This window comes from Theropithecus gelada, chromosome X (genome assembly GCF_003255815.1).
Source record: "Theropithecus gelada isolate Dixy chromosome X, Tgel_1.0, whole genome shotgun sequence".
NCBI lineage: Eukaryota > Metazoa > Chordata > Mammalia > Primates > Cercopithecidae > Theropithecus > Theropithecus gelada.
Window position 1 is genome coordinate 121,199,600 of NC_037689.1, and position 27,447 is coordinate 121,227,046.

Genomic DNA, 27,447 nt, shown 5'->3' on the forward strand with positions numbered 1-27,447 from the left:
CCTAATGCAAAACCTAATAGAAGAGGAATTTATACACTATTAGCCTAGATTTTCAAACTGATGGCTAAATTTTTGTTAAACTAGAGATCAACTGCCACAATCATGAACTCTTCTACATCCTGGGTCCAGCAATAAAAGCATAATAGTAGTCATTTAGTGCACACAAATAACACAAGAAAAATATTTTTTAAATATACTAAATATAAAAATATACTAATGAAGTTCCCCATTCATCCTGAATGCCTAAAATTAACAGTTTAGAGAGAAAGAAGCAGTATATAGGTAACTCCGTATTTCTCATCATTTGTAGATAATAAAAAGGCTTAAAACACCACCCTGGTTAGAACTTGGCTTCTCTCCTCATGAGCTATTCCTTGATGACAGTTAAGAACTTGAACTTCATATCCAAACTCAAACTCCGTAAAGGTGACCAAAAAGGTATGTAATTTTCATAGACTGCCAAAGAACTAAATTCATTCACTTTATAAAATAAACAAAAAGCAACAATGTAGTGGGGCTTCAAAGAGTAAGACTTGAGAACCTAGAACCAACCCAATCCTGGGGGTGCTATGTGGCTACCTACTCCTCTTCCCTACCCTTGGGACAGACAACCAAATATTCTTAGCAGCCCACTTGACTTACATGTACATAAAGATCATCTAAATCAATAAGATTAAATTGCAGAAGTACTGCTGCAACTCTGTATAAAGATGATGGTGTCTCGCCATTTGGTTCCTAGAAATATAAAAAAAAGTTTCCACTTAGTGCAGAAAGGACAATTAAAGCAACATCCTTCACCTACCAATAATTAAGAACAATTAGATCAAATACTCTAGGCCAAGAAAGTGCTTCACTGCTCTTCCTTATCTTACCAAACATCTGAATTCAATACAAGGATTATTATGCCAACATCCCTTTTCACATTGGAACATCTTCTGAAGAACACAAGGAAAGTAATTTCAAAAATGGACACAATTTACAGTGCAGGTTAACATTTAAATAAAATCTCACAACTGAATAGAGTGATATTTTATAATGCACAAGATTTAGTCTGCAGTTCTGTTTATATCTGTGTTTTCTTTTCTGTTCTTTGTGTGTTTTTTGGTTTTAGGGGTTTTTTTTGATACAGGGTCTCACTCTGTCACCCAGTCTGGAGTGCAGTGGCATGATCATGGCTCACTGCAGCCCTGACCTCCCAGGCTCAAGCGATCCTCCCATCTCAGCCTCCTGAGTAGTTGAACTACAGGTACATGCCCCCACACTCGACTTTTTTTTTTTTTTTTTAATAGAGATGGGGTCTCACTACGTCGCTCAGGCTGATCTCGAACTCCTGGGCTCTAGTGATCCTCCCACCTCAGCCTCCCAAAGTGATGAGATTACAGGCATGAGCCACCACACCTGGCTGATACATGTGTGTTTTCTTAACTTGCTTTTTCAAATTAGTTCTCAGTGGAGACGCAGATAGACAAACTGACAAGTGCAGAAGAACCATCAGCGTTTGCTTTATATTTTTCTTCCTTTAATTTTATTTCTTGGGTTTTATACTAAGTATATCTGGCTGTCAGTTGATGTTCCCCACAAAACAGGTGTACATAAATATTACAGATGAATAAATCGATGTTTTAAAGTACAGAATGTCAAAGTCAATTCCAGGCTAGCCATGAGGACCCTACATAGAAACATAAGAATCTTTGAATGCTATGAATTTTCAAATCTAATTTGCATACTGCTGAGGTCAGATGAATGGAACAGTGACGTGAGAATAACTGGCAATAACTAACTGGCCAAATGTAAATAAAAAGCAAACAATAACAATACACTATGTTCTTTTTATACTCAATACTGAAAATGAGACCTTTGTATGTAAGGTTCTTCCCACAATTGTGATATTATGCAAATAAAATACAAAGCTAACCAAACTAATGTTTATCATTTATAGAAGGCATTGTTTCACTCTATTTTTAAAAAACAGATGAGATGTCTTCAATGTAACAATAGTTTCCTAATTCTAATTTGTTTGCAGGCCAGGCACAGCAGCTCACGCCTGTAATCCCAACACTTTGCGAGGCCAAGGTGGGCAGATCACCTGAGGTCAGGAGTTTCAGACCAACCCGGACAACACACTGAAACCCCGTCTCTACTAAAAATACAAAAATTAGCCGGGCGTGGTGGCAGCCACCTATAAGAGCAGCTACTTGGGAGGCTGAGGCAGGAGAATCACTTCAGCCCAGGAGGCGGAGGTTGCAGTGAGCCAAGATCATGCCACTGCACTCCAGCCTGGGTGACAAAGAGAGACTCCATCTCAAAAAACTTTTTAAAACATATAAAAATAAATGTTTATAAATGGTTATTTAGTATCAAAACATTTTCCCATAAAAACCAATTGTTGTCAGGGTTTCAAAACAAACTCACAAAAGCTTATTTAACTTATTGACAACCTCTCCTCCACTACCTGACTTGAATGTACCAAAGCCATGTTCATTACTCCCTTCATTCTTGTTTAAATAAATCACCACAATATGCCCCACACTCTCATCCACATACTGTTATGCACAATCCCTGTTCTGTCCCATCATACCTTTCCACATCCTTGAAATACTTCCACAGAATCATATGGAATTCATGATCCATCCTCAGCAAAATTCCCTATATCCAAACCTCTCATCTAAAGGTTCTTTTCACCATGGTGCTCACACAGAACCTGGTTCACCCTGAGAACAGCACTGCCATTGTAACCCAGTTAAATGGTAGCTGTTTTCCTCAGACACCTCACACTACCAGGCCTAGAGGTGATGTGGCAGTTTTCTTTTTGCTTTTTATTGTTGCTTCCAGGCTATTCTCCCTCTATCCTCCCAGCTTTGAATTTCATATCACTCACTACTCCCTCACTATTGTTGCAATCTAGTTTCAATCTGTTGTGGTCAGAGATGATATTTTGTATGATTTCAACCGAGACTTGTTTTGTGGCCTAATATATGGTCTATTCTAAAGAATGTTCCATGTGCATTGAGAAGAATGTAGATTCTGTTGTTGGGTGTAATGTTCTATATATATTAAAAGTCTAATTGGTTTATAACGTTGTTCAAGTCTTCTATTTTCTTACTCATCTTTTGTCAAGTAATGGTTAGTTGTTCTAACCATTAATGAAAGTAAGGTATGGAAATGTCCAATAATTACAGAACTATGTTTCCTTCAAGTCTGCCAATGTTTGCTTCAAATACTCTGGGGCTCTGTTGTTTGGTACATGTATGTTTATAACTGTTATATCTTCTCAATGGGTTATCCATTTTATCATTATGTCTTTCATTGTCTCTTGTAAAAACTTACTGTCTTAAAGTCCACTTTGATATTAGTATAGCCACCCCAGGTCTCTCCAGCATAATGCTTGCACAAAGTATGTTTCCATACTTTCAGTTTCAAGCTATTTGTATCTCTAAATCTAAAGCAAGTTCCTCATACACAGTACATAGCTGGATCATGATTTTTTATACATTCTGCCAAACTCTTGCCTGTTAATTGGTGAGTTTAATCCATTTACATTCAAAATAATTATAGATAAGGATGAACTTTATCATTTTGCTAGCTGTTTTCTGTCATATTTTTGCTCCTCATTTCCTCTATCACTGCCTTTTTTGTTTGATTTTGTGTATGTGCACCATTCTGATCCCCTTCTTCTCTTTTCTGTTTAGTTTTTAATTATTTTCTTAGTGGTTCCTTTAGGTATAATAATTAACATTTTAAACTTAAAACAACCTAGTTTGAATTAATACCAACTTCACTTCAATAGTGTACAAAACCTCTGCACCTATACATCTCTGCCCCTCCCCATCTATTGTTAGTCACAAATTACATTTTTATAGTATGCCATTTGACAGATTTATAACCTGGGTGATGGGATGAATTGTACCCCAAACCTCAGCATCACAAAATATACCCAGGTAACAAATCTGCACATGTACCCTGAGTCTAAAATAAAAGTTTAAATTATTTTTTTAAAGATTCATAATTATTATTTTATGTATTTGTCTTTTAAGTCATATAGAAAAAAAGGAGTTACAAACCACAAATGTAATAATACTGGCTTTTATATTTTACCTAGAGTTACTTACAGTGTTCTTTCTTTGGCTTGGCTTCTTCTGCCTGCTCAAATCTACTGTTGAACCTCTACAGTGAATTTTTTATTTCAGTTATTGTACTTTTCAACTCCGGAATTTGTTTGGTTCCTTTTCATAATTTTGTATCTCTTTATGGATGTTCTCTATTTATTTGGTGAGACAGCACACTCCTGGTTTCCTTTAGCTCATAAAGCATTTTAAGACTATTGATTTAAATTCCTTATCTAGGCCGGGCACAGTGACTCACACCTGTAATAATCCCAGCACTTTGGGAGACCGGGGCAGGCGGATCAATTGAGGTCAGGAGTTCAAAACCAGCCGGCCAACATGGTGAAACCGTCTTTACTATAAAGACAAAAATCAGTCAGGCATGGTGGTGTGCACCTGTAGTCCCAGTTGTACTCAGGAGGTTGAGGCAGGAGAATCACTTGAACCCAGGAGACAGAGGTTGCAGTGAGCCAAGATTGTGCCACTGCACTTCAGCCTGGGTGACAGAGGGAGACTCCATCTCAAAAAAAAAACTGGACATATTTAATATTATGTAGCAAGTATGGAGATCAGATTATTATCCACCCCCAAATGCCCAGAGGTTGGTTGATGCTGCTTATTGTGGATTTATTGTTGTGTGTGTGTGTTTAGTGACTTTTATAAACCCTTTTTGTAAAGTCTGTATTCTTCATCACGTGTGGCCACTTGAATCTATGTTCTGTCAGCTTAGTGACCAACTAGTATATTGACAGTTTTTTTAAAGACCTGGAGCAAAATAAATAGGAAAAGAGAGTGCATTAGAAGACTCCTCAAAGTTTGGCCAGACCATTCACAGCTCTGCCGCGGTCTTCACTTCCTGCCTACTCAGACCCAGAAGAGAAAGCTTAGGGTCTCCTGGGTGACAGAGGGAGACTCCACCTCAAAAAAAAACTGGACATATTTAATATTATGTAGCAAGTATAAAAGATTTAAAATGGTACACCTGTGTAGGACACCTACCAAGAATGGAGCATGCAGGACCAGAAGTTGCTCTGGGTAAGTTAGCGAGTGAATATGAAGGTCTAAGACATTGCTGGACACTACTAACACTATATTTTATAAACACTATATATTTAGGTTAAAATTTTTTTAATATTTCTTTCTTCAATAAATTAAAATAAATTAAGCTTAGCTTACTGTAACTTTTTTACCTTATAAGCTTTTTAATATTTTTTAACTTTTTGACTTTTTTGTAATAACGCTTAGCTTAAAACACTTTGTACAGCTGTACAAAAATTTTTTTTCTTTATGTCCTTATTCTATAAGCTTTTTTGTATTTTTAAGACTTGTTGGCCAGGTGCGGTGGCTCGCACCTGTAATCCCAGCACTTTGGGAGGCCGAGGAAGGTGGATCACCTGAGGTCAGGAGTTCAAGACCAGCCTGACCAACATGGTGAAACCCCATCTCCACTAAAAATACAAAAAATTAGCCACGCTTAGTGGCAGGCGCCTGTAATCCCAGCTACTCGGGAGGCTGAGGCAGGAGAATGGCTTGAATCCGGGAGGCGGAGGCTGCAGTGAGGCCGAGATTGCGCCATTGCACTCCAGCATGGGCAAGGAGAACAAAACTCCATCTCAAAAGAAAAGATTTAAGCTCTTTAAACATTTTTGTTAAAAACTAAGACACAAACACACACATGAGCCTAGGCCCTACACAGGATCAGAATCATCAATATCACTGTCTTCCATCTCCACATCTTTTCCCACTAGAAGATGTTTAGGGGCAATACCACTCATGAAGTGGTCATCTATGATAACAATGTCTTCTTCTGGAATACCTCCTGAAGGACCTGAGGCTCTTCTTGAGGAGGTGTCACTCTTTTCAGAAATATGTCCATGCCATGATGGTTTGCCTGTCACAGATTTGCTTGTAAGTAGATAATGCACCATGTACATTCCTCTCTATTAATAAAAACCTTGGTCAGTGTTGGGGTCCATGTTTTCAAACTTTTTTTTTTTTTTTTTTTTTTTTTTTTGAGATGGAGTCTTGCTCTGTCGCCCAGGCTGCAGTGCAGTGGCATGATCTCGGCTCACTGCAATCTCCACCTCTCGGGTTCAAGTGATTCTCCTGCCTCAGCCACCCTAGTAGCCAGGATTACAGGTGTGCACCACCATGCCTGGCTAATTTTTCTGTTTTTGGTAGAGACGGGGTTTCACCATGTTGGCCAGGCTGGTCTCGAACTGCTGACCTCAAGTGATCCACCCGCCTCGGCTTCCCAAATTGCTAGTATTACAGGCGTGAGCTACGGTGGCCGGCCCATGTTTTCAAATTTTTTAAGGAGCTTGCTGAAAAGCTTCTGCTAAACCCTTTACTGTGAATTTTCTTGGGGGTTGTTCTCCTGTAGTTTCCTTTTCTTGGGCCTCTTTTTCAGCTATGTGCTCCTGTTTCATTATCATCTTAACGCAACCACTGTCATATATGTGGTCCATTGTTGACCGAAACATCATTGTGCAGCACATAACTGTACTTCCCTACCTCCTCTCCTAACCTCCAATACCTCCTCTCTCATCCTCACAGCTGATGTCCTTGCTCTCAGTAAGAAAATTAGATCAATTGGACTTCTACAAACTCCCAATCACACCTACCCAACTATACCTACATATATTGCCTTTATACCTCTTATGATAAACTCTCTATCCTCCTATAAAATGTTAATCCACCCACTTAAGCACCAAACTCCATTTTCTCTATCCTCAAGAACACCGCTCCAAATAATTCTCAACTCTCTCCCCTGTATCACCAGCTCTCCCCTTTCCACTCAGTCGTACCCATCAGCATACAAACACGTTCTCTCTCTCATCTTAAAAAATCTCTCAAGCCCACTCCCTTGCCATCTACCATCCCATTTAGTCTGTACCCCTTTGTAGCAACTGCTTGATAAAGTTGTCAATTGTCAATGTCTCCAATTCTACTCTTCCCATTATCTCTTAATGTCACCCAATTCCACCAAAACTGCTAGTTTTGACCTCCCTCCAACGGTCAATTTTCAGTCCTTCAATGACCTGTCAGAGGCATTTGACAGTTAATCATTCCTTCCTCTATTTAGCTTCCAAAATGCCACATTCTCTGTTTTCCTCCTACTTTACAAGTTGTTCGTCATCTACATTATTTGCTGGTTCCTCGTCTTCTCCTAGACCCTTAACACTGGAGTGCCCCAAGACTTAGTCCTTGGCTCTCTTCTCTTGCCTCTCAGTATACAACCCTTAGTGATTTCATCCAGTGTCATATCTTTAAATAGCATCTACATGCTTTTGATATCCACATTTCTATTTCTGGCCCAGTCTATTCTCTTGAACACCAGGTCCGTATATCCAATTATTTACTCAGATCCATAAATTGATTATCTACACTTGGATGTCGAAGAGACATCTCAAACTTAACATGCACAAAGTGAATTCCTAATTCTCACTTCCAACACTCCAAACCCAATCCACCTGAAATTTTCCCTAAGTTGGTGACAACACTATCTTTTTAACTGCTCAGTCCAAAAAACTTCAGCATAGTCCTTAACTCTACTTTCTCACATCCTGTATCCAATCCATCAGCAAACACTATTGCTTTACCTTCAAATACATTCAGAACCTCATTGATATCCACTGCTGCCATACATAGACTGATCCGCTGAAAATCTAAGTAATCACACACACACACACACACACACTTTCTCTCTCTGTCTCTCTTTCATCACAGACACACACACACCCCCGACTCACGTCACCATTGGAGGTTGCTATTAAAGAAACTCCTTACTCTGATAGCTCGCAATTAGTGGGAACATATTAATCATTTGTCCTGCCTTTCCAGTAGGAACTGTATTTCAAGGAAAGCAAACAGCCTGAGTTAGTAAGGGACAACTCTTCTTTATTAGAAGAATGACAGCTAATAAATATATAGGGCATGATAAAATTAGTAAATCATCAATTTGGAAACCCTAAAGGGAAAGCTGGCTCAAGCAAAGGTCATCCATGGATTCTAAACCATTTAACGTAAAGTTGATGAGAAACTGGATACTCCCAGGTTGCCAAAGTATCAACCTACAGATAATTTGTTATTGAAGGGAAAGACGGTGGGGATGGGGGTAGGCGGAGTGCCATTGTATAACTGAGGGATCAGACTGTCACAAACTTACTGAACCATTTAAAGACAGTCAAACATTAGATGTTACATAATATCACAATCTATAAAGTATTTTTGCCATTAAATATTTTATCTGAACATAATCAAGTCTTTAGACCTCACTCCAAGTATATAACAAATACAAATAAGGAAACAAAGAACAAATAAGATGAAAAAGCAATTAGATAAATCCAAAAGATGGGGTCTTCTAGGAATGGTCTCATCAATAAGTCGACGCCATGAAAAAATGGAGAAGGTGGGGAACTATTCTAAATTAAAAGAGAAGGAGAATCTTGACAATCAAATATAACATGTGGTCTTTGATTAGATCATTATTTGAACAGACCAGTTGTAAAATGCGTTTTGGGGACAATTTGGAAAATATGAATACAGTCTAGGTTTATTATATGACAGTAATCTAGTTATGTTATGAAATTGATCCTGGAGGATCACCTGAGGTCAGGAGTTCGAGACCAGTCTGACCAATGTGGAGAAACCCCATCTCTACTAAAAACACAAAATTAGCCAGGCATGGTGGCAGGCGCCTGTAATCCCAGCTACTCAGGAAGCTGGGTCAGGAGAATCGCTTAAGCCCAGGAGACGGAGGTTGCAGTGAGCTGAGATCGTACCATTGCGCTCCAGCCTGGGCAACAGGAGCAAAACTCCATCTCAAAAAAAGAAAAAAAAGGAAAATGCCCTTCCTTTTAAAAACTGTAAACTATAGTATTTAGGAAGAAGCTTTCATGATATTTGTAACATAAATTAAAATTTTTAATATGGCAACATGTTAATAAACTCAATTGTAAATAATGGGGTTATAAGTATTCATTATACTATTCACTCTTTTCTACATTTGAAAATGTTCACAATAAAATAAGAGAGAAACAAAACGTAAAGCTAAGTTAGATCACATCACTACCCTACTCAAAACCCTCCACTGGCTTCACACAGTATCAAAATCAGAAACCTTGCACTGACTCTGTGATCTCATCCCCCGCATCTCTGACCTCATCTCCTACTGTTCTACTCAATCACTCTGATACATCCACACTGACCTCCTTACTTTTCTTCAACATGTCAGGCATGCTGACACCTTAGGGCCACTGCAGTGACTGTTCCCTTAGCCTAGAGGCTCTTCCTCAGACATCTACACAGTTTACATCCTCATATCCTTCATGTCTTTGCTTAAATCTCACCTTTTCAATGAGTATTCTCACTATTCTAGTTAAAATTGCAACCTACCACTCCTGATCTTATCTTGCTCTCTATTTTTCCCCATCTCATTAATTATTTTCTAACATATAATTTACTGAGAATGTAAACATCAAAAAAGTAAGAATTTCTGTTTACAGATGAAGCCTTAGTACCTAGTATTCTACCTTGCACAAATATAGATGCTCAATCTCTATTTCTTAAATGAATGAATTTGGGTATGTATAATAGGGCTGAACCATGGTACTACCATTACTATTACTGTGTTTTGAATCCAGAAATCAAAGGGCAATACAGATGAGACCTATCACCTCCTCCTCCTTTCCTGTAATGACAATCCAGACAAGTTTGTCTTCTGGTAGCTTCACACTTTCTTGTACTCCCTTCCTGTGCTGTCTCTCATGCTGTCCCCAAGTCCTCTACTGTACAAGTGGAGTATCCCTCATCTAAAATGCCTGGGACCAGAAGTGTTTTAGATTTGGGAATTTTTTTTTTCCAGCTTTTGGAATATTTGCATACTGGTTAAGCATCCCAAATCTGAAAACCCAAAATCCAAAATGCTCCAATCATCTCCTTTGAACATCATTCAGTGCTCAAAAAGTTTTGGATTTTGGAGCTTTGTGGATTTGGGATGCTCAACCTCTCACTGTCGTTGATACCATAGTGTAATACTAGCATTAAGGGGGAAAAAAAGAAGCCTATTAATCCAAATAAGACCCAGCTGGTCAAAATATGAGTTGGAGAAAGGGATTGTGAACATTTTCCGGTAGTGATGGGAAAGGGGGATGGTAGAATTACACCAGGGACCAATACACAGATTGGTCATACATGCTTGGGAGCCAACTCTCAAGGTTACATCACCGAAGCAGTTCCTGATTTTCACAGCTTTCCTTACTTTACCTTCAAGGCCACAACTTTTCAAAAATATCTGACATTTCTTCCTCTACCCTCCATGGCCCTTAAGAATGCAGATTCCCACAATGACAAGACTTTTTTTTTTTAAAGACAGAGTTTCGCTCTTGTTGCCCAGGCTGGAGTGCAATGGCGCGATCTCGGCTCACCACTACCTCCACCTCCTGGGTTCAAGTAATTCTCCTGCCTCAGCTTCGCAAGTAGCTGGGATTACAGGCATGCACCACCACACCCGGCTAATTTTGCATTTTTAGTAGACACGGGGTTTCTCCATGTTGTTCAGGCTGGTCTCAAACTCCTGACCTCAGGTGATCCACCTGCCTCGCCCTCCCAAAATGCTGGGATTACAGGCGTGAGCCACCACGCCCGGCCCATAAGACAGTTCTAACAATAGAAACAAAGGGATGGTATTACATAGAGCAATATGAGGGTTAGTCATTCCAAGAACAAGTTATTTCTAAATTAAGTATTTCTTGGCTGAGCATTTCTTATATAAGAAAAATGGTCATTGTCTACAAAAAAAAAAGATTATTCAAATACTGTCAACCCCCCTGGGTATATTTTAATTCAGCTCAAAAAAGTTATATTATTTATAAAGAATGTTTTTTGTTGTTGTTGTTGTTGTTGTTGTTGTTGTTGTTTTTTTTTGAGACAGAGTCTCGCTCTGTCACCCAGGCTGGAGTGCAGTGGCCGGATCTCAGCTCACTGCAAGCTCCGCCTCCCGGGTTTACGCCATTCTCCTGCCTCAGCCTCCCGAGTAGCTGGGACTACAGGCGCCCGCCACCTCACCTGGCTAGTTTTTTGTATTTTTTAGTAGAGACGGGGTTTCACGGGGTTAGCCAGGATGGTCTCGATCTCCTGACCTCGTGATCCGCCCATCTCGGCCTCCCAAAGTGCTGGGATTACAGGCTTGAGCCACCGCGCCCGGCCAAAGAATGTTTTTATACAAAAAGATTTTAATTCTAAAACTTACATTCAACTAACTTGATGTTATGTAGTAGGTCATCATTATTCACTGTCATATGCTCTCAAACCTACAGTCTCCAAAGCCCTAATTTATATTTTAATTAATCATGCACAAGTTAAATTTCAGCCAACCTGTCACTAAAGCAGTTGGCTTCATGTACTCAAGCCCAAAGCAATCATGGTGGCTCTTAAAATCTGATAGAATGCTTGAATCTCTTTCCCAATACCAACAGTGAACATTCTGAGACGGAGTTTCGCTTTTATTGCCCAGGCTGGAGTTCAGTGGCACGATCTCGGCTCATGGCAAGCTCCGCCTCCCAGGTTCCAAAGATTCTCCTGCCTCAGCCTCCAGAGTAGCTGGGATTACAGGCACCCGCCACCACGCCCAGCTAATTTTTTTTTATATTTTTAGCAGAGGCAGGTTTTTGCCATGTTGGCCAGGCTGGTCTCAAACTCCTGACCTCAGGTGATCTGCCTGCCTCAGCCTCCCAAAGTGCTGGGATTACAGGCACAAGCCACTGCACCCAGCCTCCACTGCTCATTTTTGAACAAAGGTATTGTGCTCCTGCCCAAAAACCCTACCATGTCTCTTGTTTGGTATTGAAAAGCTATATGCTTTTAAACTCTTGTCTGCTTTCTCTTCTGTCTGCTGCAGCATCCCAGATCATAGAAAATAAAAGATGAGCAAAGGCAGTAGGTACTATATCATTTAAGAATACTAAAAGGAATTATCTTATTAACCTGACCTCACACTCCAAGAGTACAGAAACAGACACTCCTCTACACCAGAGTAACCTCAGTGCCTAGCAAAGAGCATAATCATAAACATTCAATGAATGCTTTCTGACTAGCTGACTATCCCAGGCAAGTAAACAAATTAGCAGAGTTATACCAAAAGGTAAATGGAGGCCTTATTACATTAAAATCCTCCATGCTATCAAGAGAATTGTCTTCCTAAAACATAGATCACTCATTTATAATTAGTGAGCATTTACTATAGGCTAGGCAACAAACTAATCCATAGGAATTAGTAAAACATAGAACCTGCCCTATATGGTTTACAATCTGGCAAAGGAGATAGATACAATTTATTCTAAGATAATCTGATGAGTGTTAGAAGTTATGTGTCAAGTTTTACGAGAATACAGATTAAGAAGTGACTAATTCTGCATGGGTAAAGAGTCAGCTAAGCCTTTACAGAGCAAGCAGCATTTGCTCTTAAAGAATAAATAGGAGTTCACAAGATGAAGAAAGGAGAAGTGAGAGGGTTGGGTAAGAATAGTTTTTTAGTTATAAAGAACTACAGGAATAAAGGTTCACAGCAATATCTATATCTAAGTTCAAGAAATGGCTAGTCACTTAATATGACTAGAATATTAGATTTAAGAAAAAAAAAATAACTATAAAGATAAGGCCAGAAAGAACAATGCCAAATTGTGAAGAGCTATTTCTGCCACACTTAGAAGTTTGAATTTCATCCTACAAGTAAAGGTTTTTGACCAGTGAAGTGCCTCAGTTAGGTCTCTTTTAGAAAGCAACAGTAACAATAATATGAAAGATGGATTGAAGTAGAAATAATCAGAGACACAGATTAGCTTGACAGCTATTTTAGTGGCTTAAGCAAATGATACAAGATGTGCCTTGAATATTTATTCATGTCCCTAAAAAATTCCAATAGCCATTGTTTATAAAATAAAATTCTTGATCTAAGCACAGTGGCACATGCCTGTAAGTCCCAGCTACCTGGGAGGCTGAGATGGGAGGGTAACTTCGGCCCAGGAGTTTGAGACTAGTCTCGGTGAGATCCCATCTCAAAATAAAAAATAATTAAATAAAAATAAGATTCTAACTCTTAACACAGTATTCAAAGTCTGTGACCATCCAAAGTACACATACCTTCCCAATTTCATTTCCTGTCCCTTCTTTTCCCATCTTACAACCCAGCCACATTAGACTATGAACCATTCCTTCTATCTCTTAAATATATTCACACTGCCACATCTTTATTCTCCCATTGTTTGTTACTTACGCAGAGAAAATCTTAATGAACTCCTATTCATCCTTCAAGGACCAGGTTTAAAAAAAGATACATCTACAAAGTCTTCCCTGACTCCACCTCTCCCAAGGCAAAACTTAATAATGCTTTCCTCTAGGCTTTCACATAACATCATTCATACTACCAATATAGTACTTACCCCATTGCATTGTTAGCTATCCATTTATCTATCTCTTCTGCTAGAATGTCTGAGATGAGACCAATCATTTACAAATAAAACAAATTAAATTATACAAACAAGATTAAGAAATTAATCTCTAAATATACATACATACACGTTTTTCTTTACCTGGTAAAACTTGAATTTGAACCCAAGAATATGACACAGTGTTTGCGGTTCACACATACTCATGTAAGATTCTAACAAAGATATAAAGAAGTCGTCGTGTTCTGGCCTGCATTCAAACACTTCTAAAATGACATCCAAAACTCTATTGGGATCCAGATTAAAGCATCCTGCAACAGATGAGACATACAAAAATTTAAAAATGATTATACATCATTTCTAGTGAAGCCATTAACTTTCAGGGATAACTCATATAGCAAGATAAAAATGATTTTAAAAACAACTTCCTTTACAAATTTGCTTCCCCTCTCCCAGAGGGAAATAAATCCGCTACACATTTTTGCAGATGAGAATGTGACTTTCCCAGAATCACAGAACGGGTTAATGACAGACCTGGGTTGGTATAGTCCAGGACCTGTGATACCAGTCAAATAAACATTCCTCCATGCCACACTTTGCCTCATCAGTTCTTGATTACTCGAGCTACTGAAACAGGTCCACATTATTAATTCTTGGAAAAACATGAAAATCAAACAATGCATTTTACAAATTAAGCAACTAAAGGGGTTTTTTTTTAATGTTTTAGGCAGAAGTATTTGGAATATTGATAAACAGTTAAAAGTCCAGGTTCACAAAAGTGGACAATCATTTTTAAAATCTTTTTTTTTTTATCTTACATATACTACAGAACTATAAAATATAACACTGATTTATATCCATGGCTTTTAGTAGCATTCTAAAGGGAAAAGTGGTATTCTATTGATACTTATAGATCAAAGAATACCAAGGGAGTTGGAGGCTCCTGGTTTACGTCAGTTCCCACATGCCTTTCATCAAGCTGAATGGGATTCTAGTATTTTAAAATATGTATATTTCATTAAACACAGTCCCTAAATGCAAGCTAACCACTTCACTGGGCCAAAAAATAAACACTGATTTCTTCTAATACTGGAGGAGAAAAGAACTGTGATAAATTTACGGACGTATGTTAGATCTAAACACTTACACCTTATGGATGAGTTAGGGGATTTTTCCAAGAAAATTCTTATATAACCTATTCCTGTCCAAACCCTTTTGTAAGATGGTATCTCCAGTTACTTCTATTAACTCCACACTTATTCATATTAAATGCTATAAAACTAATGTCATTTCATGTTTCATACTACCTTAGCAATCACTTAGAAAACCAAATCCTCCAAATGCAAGTTTTCCCTCTTTTTATGAGATCCAAACTTAAGAACACATTTTCTTCTGCTTCTCATCATACTAAGGAAAAGGACTAAGGCAGTGAGCATGTCTTACTCAAAAAAAGTTCCATATTTTCATAAACTCTCCAAAAAGACGTTTCCCTGAAGTTCTAGGAAGAAAACTTCTAAATATTTTTATCTACCCCTGTACTTCCAAAAAGTATGGCCTATGAATATAAAAGTGATTCCAAAATAGCAATTAAGATCCTTAAATGCTGCTGATAGCAATGTAAAATGGTACAACCACTTTGTAAAATTGGCAAGTTTCTTTAAAATTTGAACTTACACCTACCATATGACCCAGCCTAGGCATTTACTCAAGAGAAATAAATGTCTATGACAATACAAAGATTTGTACGCAAATGTTCACAGCAGGTTTATTTGTAATATACAACACTCCTCAAATGTCCATCAACATATAAATGGATAAACAACTTGCCGTATAGGATAAGTGGAGTAAGGATAAGTACAGTGGACATACTCAGCAATAAAAAGGGAAGAACTATTGATACAGGCAACAGTATCAAAGAATCACAAAATAATTATGCTGAATGAAATAAGCCAGACAAAAACAGTACACACTGTATGAGTCCATTTATAGACAAATTCTAGAAAAAGCAAATTAATCTACAGTAACAAAAAGCAGATCAGGCCGGGCACGGCAGCTCACGCCTGTAATCCCAGCATTTTGGAAGTTCAAGGCGGGTAGATCACTTGAGTCCAGGTGTTTGAGACCAGCCTGAGCAAAATGGCAAAACTCTGTCACTACAAAAAATTAGCCAGGCATGGTGGCACATGCCTGTAGTCCCAGCTACTCAGGAGGCTGAGGCGGAAGGATTACTTGAGCCCAGAAGGCAGAGGTTGCAGTGAGCCAAGAAGAAGAAAATTGAGGGGGAATGGGAGAAATCTGCACTATCTTGTTTGTGGTGTTGTCACAGATGTATATGTATGTTAAAACTCAAAGTGCACACCTTAAATATGTGCATTTTATTGTATGTCAATGAAGCCTGAACAAAGGTGAAAAATGCCTTCACACTGCTGTAACACTGATGATATATTATGGAAGTAAGATCTAGCAAATTCTCAAATCATGTAACTTCTCCTACATTAACTAAATATTAAAAAAAATCACTAAATAAAAATGAATTAACACTCTATCATAGAAGACAAAAGAGACACTGAATATAATTTTTGACAAACTGGCTGGCTTGTAATTACCCATTAAGCTACATACACAAAACTCATAAAGAACAGAATAGCAACAAGTTAGATTAAAATCTTTTAAGTGCTTCATTCACATTGCTTTTAAGTTTACATTTTCAGTATGCTGAAATGTGAACCACTAGCATTATATTTTATTTAACAGCATTACTCCATCAAGGCTATTCTATCAGTGACCTTTACTGTCAACTACCCACTTTCTTTCTAGGTGCAATTTAATGCAGTAATCTGAAACAAGAGTTATGCACTTTTATTTATAACAGGTATCACCTTTGCATCTTTCATTACAGAAAATCTGGCTCATGAGTTTTCTATTACTATCTCAGGTGCCATAAGTCCAATTAATTTTATCCATCAGATAGAAAAGGTAGCCAATTGAAGGTTTAGAAAACTATTTTCATTTATTTTTATGTATTATTATTTTTAGAGACAGGGTCTCGCTCTGTTGCCCATGCTGGAGTGTAGTGGTGCATTCATAGCTCACTGCAACCTCACACTCCTGGGCTCAAGTGATCTTCCCATCGCAGCTTCCCAATTTGCGAGGACTACAGATGCACACCAACACGCTTGGGTAACTTTTTTGTAGAGATGGGGTCTCACTATGTTGCCCAGGCTGGTCTCAAACTCCTAGTCTCAAGTGATCCTCCTGTCTTACCCTCCCCAAAGTGCTGGGATTGCAGGCATAAGCCACCATGCCCAGCTGAAAATTATTTTTAAAGTCTTAGTGTTTAAGTTCATATACAGTGAGACTCTAATAATAATCAGTAAGTTTGAAAATCCAAAATGTTTCCCTAATGGCAGCTGTAATAGAATACAAGCAGTCTTGTATGCAAACATCTTAGAAAGGCTTTTGTCCAGCCCAAGCACTGATAGTCATGTGATCTTTAGAGAGATCATAAACCTAGCTCCCTAACTTTACCACCAGCTACATTAATACACACACAAACTTATATATATACATATATATATTTACATATACATACATACATACACACACACAAACACACACACACATATGCCTTTATGCCTTTTGAGGAACAAACAAGAAACCATATTTAAAGAGAATAAGTCAAAAAATAAAGAAACTGCAAAACTACAACGGCCATAGATTCCCTCCTTCATTTAAATAAGTATTAAATAACTACCCACCATGTGCCAGGTGCTTGTGATTCTCCGGGAAAATAAAGAGAGGAGAGAGGGGGGATAAACACACAGGCAAGAGAAAATTTCAGGGGTAGTGGAAGGAATGTGCATTATCTCGTTTGTGGTGTTTTCACAGATGTAAAAGTCAAATTGTACACTTTAAATACAAGCATTCTACTATATGTCAATGAAGCCTCAATAAAGCTCAAATTTTAGAGCGATTAGTAAAATGGTTACGCTACCCTTGAGGAGAGTTCACACCTTTTGAATGATATATCTTTGAAGAAACGCACTAAAAAGCAACTGGAGTTTCCCCAAAGATAGAAAAAATGGCCAGTATGTTACAGCGACACCGACTAGGGGCAAGAAATATGGTCAAACTGACAATGACCGTTGTAGAAATTAGGCCAAATTGAGATCTTAACAGGAAAATAAAAGACCAAGAGAGTATTGCAGACATAACTAGGAGAGATGTCCAGCCTATAAATTTCAGGCAAAACGGAATTATAGCCTCAATCATCATGTTCATAAGAGAATGGACCTTAGGAGACAAAGAAAATCATGTTTTTAACAAAATGAAATGATCTATCATGTAGAAAGAATTTCTTTAGAAGCAAGCTAATAAAAATCTATGCTAGACTATTTCTAAGAAACACTATTTGCAAAAAAAAAAAAAAAAAAAAACCTGCACATCTCAAAGCAAGAACCAATGAATAACAAAATAAAAGTATGATCTAAAAAACAGTAACAAGGCCAGGCACGGTGGCTCATGCCTGTAATCCCAGCAATTTGGGAGGCCAAGGCAGGTGGATAGCTTGAGCTCAGGAGTTTGAGACCAGCCAGGCCAACATGGCAAAACTCCGTCTCTACAAAAAATACAAAACTTAGTGGGCACGGTTGTGTGTGCCTGTAGTAGCAGCTATTTGGGAGGCTGAGGTGGGAGGATGGCTTGAGTTCAGAAGGCAGATGTTGCAGTGAGCCAAGACTGTACCACTGCAATCCAGCTTGGGCAACAGAGCCAGACCCTGTCTCAAAATAAAAATAAAATAAATAACAACAACAAAAAAAACCCTATAGTTGGAAACACCAATTGCTGTCTTCTTTTTCATACTACAAAGGGAAAACTTCTAACATATAGCCAAGAAACTTCAATAATGTAAAAACTTAAGTAAAGAAGGCAGCCAACTTCCCTTTCAAAGAAATAGGAGAAAGGTGGCATAATAAGATGTGTCTAAGCTGAATGGACCCTATATTCAGATTGAACCAAAGATAAAATACTAAGTACACTCAAAATCATGTAGTCAAAGGGGTAAAATGTCCCATAATCTATCCAAAACTAAAAATCGTTTGGCTTAAGGATTTATCTTGTTTTTAATGTTACTCTGGTCACTTGAGAGACTGAAAAGGCAAAGACTCTCACTCTACCCTTCCCTAGCCAAATCTATACCCTTTGACACCAGGCAACAAATGAAGGTCTTGAGGTTTGATGAAGAAAGCTCTGGTTCTGCAAGCGAAGGTAAAGGGGTTAGAGCCTACGCCAGAAAGGTCTTGGACCACTAAAACCTAAAACCAGGAAGAACCATTTTCACTCTCTAAAGCTACGCTCAAATAAGCTAGCTCCGTAATTAGTTGTTAGCCAGAACTTTTGATTTAGAGCAAGAATCAGCACTATGGCTTGTGGGTTAAATCCATTCAGCTGTCTGTTTTTGTAAATAAAATTTTATTGGCACACAGTCACTTTATTTATGTACTATCTATAGCTGTTTTTACACAACAATGGCAGAATTAAGTAGTTACAACAGAAACCATACGGTCCACAAAGCCGAAAAATATTTACTATCTCACCCTTTATAGAAAACACTTGCTTACCACTGATTCAGAAGAAAGGAAAGGAAAGAACACTTAGCAACCACTTGTTTTTATTATATATACTTAAAGTGTACAGCATGATGCTCTGATTTTTTTGAAGGGCATCCAAAAGAGTTCTTACAGTTTAGTTCAGCAAACAAAGGAGTCCACCTGTGATATCCTTTCCTCTATTACTAAAAGATTTTTTTTGCCATCTTCAAGCAATGGTCACTTGTATGGTGTCTATGACTTGGCAGCTCAACAGTCTACTGTTCACTATTCATTAGTATTTAATAAGTTGTTCAAATTTAGTGTCAGATCACAATCACCATGCAGATGCACAATGGTTCTGCTTCCTTGCTTGCACATGCACTAAATAGCCCCAAGTTATCTGGCAGAATATAAAAATTTTGATGTGCCAGAATCTTTTAGGAGCAAATAACTGCCTTTTTTTTTTTTTTTTTGAGACACTATCTCACTCTGTCACCCAGGTTGGAGTCCAGTGGCGTGATCTCAGCTCACTGCAACCTCCACTTCCTGGGTTCAAGTGATTCTCCTGCCCGAGCCTTCAGAGTAGCTGGGATTACAGGCACGTGCCACCATGCCCAACTAATTTTTGTGTTTTTAGTAGAGACAGGGTTTCACCATGTTGGCCAGACTGGTCTCAAATTCTAGACCTCAGGTGACCTGCCCACCTCGGCCACCCAAAGTTCTGGGATCACAGGCTTGAGCCACTGCATCCAGCCAAATAACTGTCTTTTAACTAAAGGATGATAAGTAAGGATTTATCCTGGTCAGACCAAGTACCCTGAAAGTATGTGCACCTAAAATGTATACTGCCCAAACTAGGTATCAGTTTCTGACACTGGCTGGTGAAGGAGGTGTCAGAAACTACCTGTCTAGACTGTTCCTAAACAGAAAACAATGGGAATAAACACAGAGAAACCCATCCAAAGAGGCCATGAAAAATAGGATGCTGGTCAGTGAGCTGTTCTGGACAGATAAGACAAGGCCTGGATGAAGTATGCACTAAGAGGGACTCCAATAAATGCTAACAACATTGAAAGAATACTCATTGGAATTGAAGTTTCAACCTCTATTTTCACATCAATGAAACGTTTCATTCAGGCCGGGTGTGGGGGCTCACGCCTGTAATCCCAACACTTTAGGAGGCTGAGTCAGGCGGATCACTTGAAGCCAGGAGTTCGAGACCAGCCCAGCCAACTTAGTGAAACGCCGTCTCTACTAAACACACACACACATAAAAAAAATAGCTGGGCATGGGTGGCCCACGCCTGTAATTCCAGCTACTCGGGAGACTGAGGCACGAGAATCGTTTGAACCTGGGAGGCAGAGGTTGCAGAGAGCCAAGATTGTACCACTGCACTGCAGCCTGGGCAATGAAGCGAGACTCTGTCTCAAAAAAATAAAAGTTTATTTCTCAGACAATTAAAGGGAGGAGGAAATCACCTAGTCAGAGATAAATAAACACTGAGACAGGGAGATGAACTTTCTAAAATTCTCCATGTCAGGAAAAAGAGGCTAAGAGTCAGTATAGATTATACAAGAATAGAGGAAATATTCATTCCTTTTATACCCAGTATTTATTTATCACCTACATACCAAGTATTAAGGATAAGGTACTGGCCGGGTGCGGTGGCTCACGCCTGTAATCCCAGCACTTTGGGAGGCCGAGGCGGGCGGGTCACGACGTCAGGAGATCGAGATCATCCTGGCTAACACGGTGAAACCCCGTCTCTACTAAAAAACTACAAAAAATTAGCCAGGCGTGGTGGTGGGTGCCTGTAGTCCCAGCTACTTGGGAGGCTGAGGCAGGAGAATGGTGTGAACCCGGGAGGCGGAGCTTGCAGTGAGCTGAGATCACGCCACTGCACTCCAGCCTGGGCAACAGAGCAAGACTCCGTCTCAATTAAAAAAAAAAGAAAGGATAAGCTACTAAACAAAACCCCAGTCCTCACAGAGCTTACATCACAGGGGGAGGGGGAGGGGGAGGGGGAGGAGGTACAGAGCATATTATATGGTGATATGTGCAAAAAAGAAAAATAATCAGGGAATAATAGGAGTTTTGACAGGGGTGGGCAGGGAAGGCTTCACTAAGAAGGTGACATTTGAGTACTACTTGGTGGGTCAGAATATAGGTTTAGCCCAATAAATCAAATTGTTTATACTCATAGACTGTCCATATACCTCATGAGCTTACAATTGTGTTTGTTACACTGTTTTTCAGAAATAGGATCACAGCATGTTCTCCCTGAGAGCAAAGTTCAAGAAAAGTAAATAGTGTACATTTTCTAGTAAGATAAAAGCACACCTTCAAGAAAATCCCTCTTTGAAATGTTCCCAAAATAACGAAGGAACGAAAAGGTATAAACTCATAAGAAATAGAAGAAACAGATGTCAACAAAAAAGGATATAAAGTAAAAACAAAAAAAACATAGCACAGAATTTTTATGTGGGGAATACTATCTTAAGTAAGTACATGACAGGATACAAGGAAAGACAAACTTATAGCAAAGCAGCACTGACAAGCTTCTCAAGCTAGATCAAAAAACACTCAGGAAAGTGTGGTGCCTACCCTAGAAAGAACAGAAAGGGGCTGGGCACAGTGGCTCAAGCCTGCAATCCCAGCACTTTGGGAGGCCAAGGCGGGCGGATCACCTGAGGTCATGAGTTTGAGACCAACCTGGCCAACATGGTGAAACTCCATCTCTACTTAAAATACAAAAATTAGCTGGGTGTGTTGGCAGGCTCCTGTAGTCCCAGCTACTCGGGAGGCTGAGGCAGGAGAACTGCTTGAACCCCGGAGGCAGAGGTTGCAGTGAACTGGGATTGTGCCACTGCACTCCAGCCTGGCCGACAGAGTGAGACTCCATAGAAAGAAAAGACAAGAAAAGACAAGCCAAAAGAATGAACAGAAAGGAACTAAGGAACCACCACAGGAAGGTTTCTAAAAATGAGTCACGGCCACACAGGTAAGCAAGAGTCCCACAGCCCTAGGGGGCCACCCATCTTGATGTTAAATTGACAACTGGAAGAAACAGCAAAGAAACTAGATCAGCTGCCAGAACTAGATTAACTTCAAAGAAAAGGGTATTTAAACAAAAGGCTATTTAGTCGGGCACAGTGGCTCATGCCTGTAATCCCAGTACTTCGGGAGGCCAAGGCAGAAGGATCGCTTGAGCCCATGAGTTCAAGACCAGCCTGGGCATAGCGAGACCCCATCTCTTAAAAAAATAAATAAAATGGCCGGGCGCGGTGGCTCAAGCCTGTAATCCCAGCACTTTGGGAGGCCGAGGCGGGTGGATCACGAGGTCAGGAGATCGAGACTATCCTGGCTAACATGGTGAAACCCCGTCTCTACTAAAAATACAAAACACTAGCCGGGCGTGGTAGCGGGCGCCTGTAGTCCCAGCTACTTGGGAGGCTGAGGCGGGAGAATGGCGTGAACCCGGGGGGCGGAGCTTGCAGTGAGCCGAGATCGCGCCACTGCACTCCAGCCTGGGAGACACAGTGAGACTCCGTCTCAAAAATAAATAAATAAATAAATAAAAAATTTAAAAATAAACTGAAAGCTACTTACTTGCTGGTAAGAACAAGGGTGATTATAGTAAATCTAGTTTTAATTGGATTCCTACACAAAGCACCAGAGGAAGGAGATAAGGATTGGGACACCTTCTCCCTCTTTCGTAGTCATATATAAACTCCAAAAAACAGAGAAGGAATCAAGAAGCTGATGATAAGCACCCCAAAGATGTAACTAGTGAGGCACAAAATATGACTCCTCTGGCAGGTCTCAAGACCCAGGTACCGCAAAATCTTCCCTACGATAGCACAACACCTAGCAAATAATAGAAAAAACTATTTCCACCTTAGGAAAATCGAGATTACCCTATTTTTCTGGTGCTCATTCATCTTTTCCACAGAAGTCAACTACTTCTTCCAAATGCTCAATGCAAATAAAAAGAAAAAAGTAATGCTACAGGAATTCTACTTAAAGGGTAGGGAGAATAAAAACTTTCCTGTTACACTTTTACAACAGCTGTTGCACTTACTTTAAAAGGCTATTATAAAAATAAAATATGCATCAAAGTCCCTTGTAAAGTTATTTTGAAAAAAGTTCAAAATTACACATCTGTAGGTTTCAAAAGTTCACTGAAGATTTACTGTATTAAAGTTTTCATGTTTGCTTTTCGGTCCTCCATAAAATGGTTGAGAAATACTTAAAAATAGAAATACCAGAGAAACGTAGGGCACTGTATCAGAACAGTCCATTCTGTTCTTTGTCATCCATTGTCTTTTGAAAGCGTTGGCTTACCACTCAGGATCCCCTCCACAAAAAAGAAAGACTAGACAGAGCAGGACCTAATATTAACATACAAGTAATAGTGACAAAAAGATTTCTCACAAATATCATGCTAAATTTTATAATTACTGATAAAACATTAAAAGTAAAAGCTAAACACCTCTCCTATTCCTTAACCAGAAAAAAAAAGTATATGGAATGCACTCATTTTGTCTTTATGGATATTCTCCAACAATTAAAATAACTTATCTTAACAACACATACTATACAGATATATGTCTTACCTATTAAAGATTTGATATTTTCTAAGATTAAGTCACTAGTAATACTTCCAGATAAATCTTGCCCCAATTCGGCAATCAGCTTGGCATAACCTTCATTCTCTTCTCTTAACAAGTTGAATTTTTGCTGCTTATAACTGAAATCAGATAAATACCATTAAGGGGATAAAATTAATCTCAATTAACAAGCTTGCACAGAGTACTGTATTCTCACTGAATTTTCTTATCTCCAACCTACAACAATCGTAAGAATAGTTGTTTAAAGTTTACTTCTTTGTGTGCCTTTTAGAGTAGAAAACAACAGTGGTGGCCGGGCACGGTGGCTCAAGCCTGTAATCCCAGCACTTTGGGAGGCCGAGACGGGCGGATCACGAGGTCAGGAGATCGAGACCATCCTGGTGAACACAGTGAAACCCCCTCTCTACTAAAACTACAAAAAACAAGCCGGGCGAGGTGGCAGGCGCCTGTAGTCCCAGCTACTCGGGAGGCTGAGGCAGGAGAATGGCGGGAACCCGGGAGGCGGAGCTTGCAGTGAGCTGAGATCCGGCCACTGCACTCCAGCCTGGGCGACAGAGCAAGACTCCGTCTCAAAAAAAAAAAAAAAAAAAAAAAAGAAAACAACAGTGGTTGATATGAGAACCCCCAATATTAATCACACGGGGAAAACCAGTAACACAAGAAAAGGATATTGTTAATATCAGGGAACAATAACATATCACTATTTCCATCTCTAAGAATATACCCCGAGTATAGTCATAGTCATAAATCATTTTATTGCTAATTATGAAAGCATGAGTATTATTTTAACTTTGAATATGGGCAAAAGTAACATTGGTTTTACACAGGTAAAGGTCACTGATGACTCAATAATATTAGGCTACTTTTAGAAGGCAAAAAACACAAGACATGCTAACCACAAACAAAAAAACAGTCTTCAAAGTCCCCTTAGAAGCCACTAGCATTCAAAATATGAATGAAAAAACATACTCAGCTACTTGATCTGAAACGTAAGATACGTGTACTTACAAGAGTTTTGTCTTGATTTTAACTGACTTTTGATTGAATTGCTGTGATTGTTTGATAAGCCCTAATGATTCCAGTGTTTCTGGATCCAGGCGTTCCTTTAAAACTGTGTCTGAAACTAAATACTGTATTAAAAAATATTAAAAGTCATTTATTCCTTAGCATTGCATCCACAATGTTAAATATATTCAAACTAAAGCTTCCTAAATAAGAATACAAAAATAACATTATATAACAACCTACAATTTATAAAAAGGCTTGGAAGCTCAATTTAACAAATATTATGACTCCAAATATTGAAATATTTTATAAATAGCTTTCAAAAAATTCCCTACAAAATTATATGCATGTTGTATATTGCCTATAAATGACAAGAACTACAGATGAAATTTTCAATATGATTGCATTTGGCTTAACTGGATTTTCACCTAATACAGCACTTAATAGCCTCCTACTTGAAGTTAAATTCTAGTATAGCAAAGACAAGCACCTTCTTCCAGGTCTGAACCATGGCAGTTCTCCCTGGTTCTAAATTTATGAACACAAATGGTTTACCAGACAACAATCATGGCGAGTTCTAGAGTTTATCATTTTTAAACTACCTCTATTCTTTTACTCTTTGCTTACCAGTTTATGAGGGAAAAAAATCCATTTAAAAGCTGTCTACAATCATTTCTACTTACTTTATAAATGCTTACCTTTTTCTTAGGAACTTACTAGGTCAGGAATATCACCAAAGGTTTTAAATGTCTAGATAGTTTAAGTGATATGGATATGGTTACATGCTTATTTCATAGAAACAGCATGTCTAATTTCACAAAACATTCCATTTCAAAACGCAAATCTCACCTTATGAGAAAAGTCAACTGAATGTCAATATCCTCCTCCATTAACATGACTAACTTCTATTGCAGCTGTTTAATGCAGATTTTTAAAAGGGAAAAATATTTTTAAAAACTTACCAAACATGCTAATACCAACTGTGTAAAATAGTCTCTCTTGCTTTTTTCTTCTAAACAATTTGTCTCAATATCTATAATGATGAAGATGAAAAAAGTTTGATTGATTTTTCTACACTCCCCAGCACTAAAGTAAGATAATTATTTAAAAACTAATTTCAAAATGCCTCAATCTGAATTTGGAAAAATTCAAAACTATGGTAACATGAAATATTATATGAATGCTTTAATTTCTCCTAAAACTGGAGGTTGACTCTGTGACCTATGACAGATCCATAAAATGGTACATCAATTACACTGGAGCTGCCTGCTATGGCACTGGAAGCAACAAAGCTTCATAAAAAATTGTTCGCAAAAAACGAAACATTCAAAGTTTAAATGACTACTTGTCAGAGATGCTAAAAAGAAAAAAAAAAGATTATTTTAGGTGGAAAGTTGAATAGGGTTATAACAAAGATTTCTTCTAACTCTAAAGATCCTAATACTCATGAAAATCAAACCCATGACTTTCGCCACCCTGGTCAAATTACTATGTCCTAACCAAGCTACCTGGCCACCAACCTTATGAAAAGACAGTATTAAAAAATAGTTCTGGCCAGGTACAGTGGCTCACGCCTGCAATCCCAACATTTTGGGAGGCCGAAGCAGGTGGATCACCTGAGGTCAGGGGTTCAAGACCAGCCTGGGCAACATGGTGAAACCCCGTCTCTACTAAAAATACAAAAATCAGCTGGGCGCAGTGGCGCCCATCTGTAAGTGCAGCTACTAGGGAGGCTGAGGCAGGAGAATCACTTCAACCTGGGAGGCGGAAGTTGCAGTGAGCCGAGATCATGCCACTGCATTCCAGCCCGGGTGACGGAGTAAGACTCTGTCTCAAAAAAAATAATAATAAAATAAAATAAATAACATCTTATCTTGAATTATAATTCTAGTCAGTAAATAGAAATTATTCAAAATTTTTATCTTCCTACTGAAATATTTAAAAACTGAGACTGTGAGTTTCAGTAAATTATTCAGAAAATTTGTCAAAAATTTTTCTGATCTGAAGTGTGGAAGAAAGAAAACAGTGCCAAATGCCAAGCACCAAAAATTTCAACCAGCATTGGCAGGGTTACAAACAAGGCTAATCTCAGGATTACTGCTTTAACTGATTATATACTATTAACCTAATTTTACAGTCAACTCATAATTTAGAATATGCTATAAAGAGAAGCACTGGTTTTAGTGAAGTAATAAAAATTGTCCTCTACACGCTCTACTGCCAACATTGAGAATCAAAAGAGAAGGGGATTTTTCATCAAACATATCCACATTTTCCTGGCCCTTGACTTTCCCTTCTTGGACAGTTGCCATTTCTACATATCCTGGCCACTGTAGCTAAGCATGCAGTTAGCTCATGTGTATTAAGGAAATTTTAGGGTATAATTTATGCAATGTAAATTACAGTATAATCTCAATTTCTCATTAAGACTTTTAACCCATGTGTACCTCACCAATCCTTTTCAGGGACTCCCAATTGTTGCCCTGCTATCTGGTTTTCTGGTCCCTCCTCAGTCTAGAACTTTAAAGATACTGATTTTAAGGGACCGGGGCTAAACTGAGTTCATTCTTTTACCCAACATCTATCTATACTCCAGGGCCCTAAAGTCCCTAAGATCTACCTCTCAAGGTCCCTAAGATCAGAGGCAACGGATGGCAGATTCATCCTGTT

The 27,447-nt window shown here is 38.7% G+C and overlaps 1 protein-coding gene across 3 annotated transcripts in view; it reads right to left on the minus strand.

Annotated features, from left to right (window-relative positions):
- THOC2 (THO complex 2) overlaps positions 1–27,447 on the minus strand; it is a 132,201-nt gene that overhangs the window by 71,358 nt on the left and 33,396 nt on the right. For all 3 annotated transcript variants that reach the window (XM_025372584.1, XM_025372581.1, XM_025372582.1), the window contains exons 5-9: positions 25,740–25,810; positions 24,781–24,902; positions 23,758–23,891; positions 13,694–13,860; positions 643–735 (exon numbers count right to left, since the gene is read on the minus strand). In XM_025372584.1, coding sequence (XP_025228369.1) covers positions 643–735; positions 13,694–13,860; positions 23,758–23,891; positions 24,781–24,902; positions 25,740–25,810 — 587 coding nt within the window. The remainder of the gene's footprint in view (positions 1–642; positions 736–13,693; positions 13,861–23,757; positions 23,892–24,780; positions 24,903–25,739; positions 25,811–27,447) is intronic.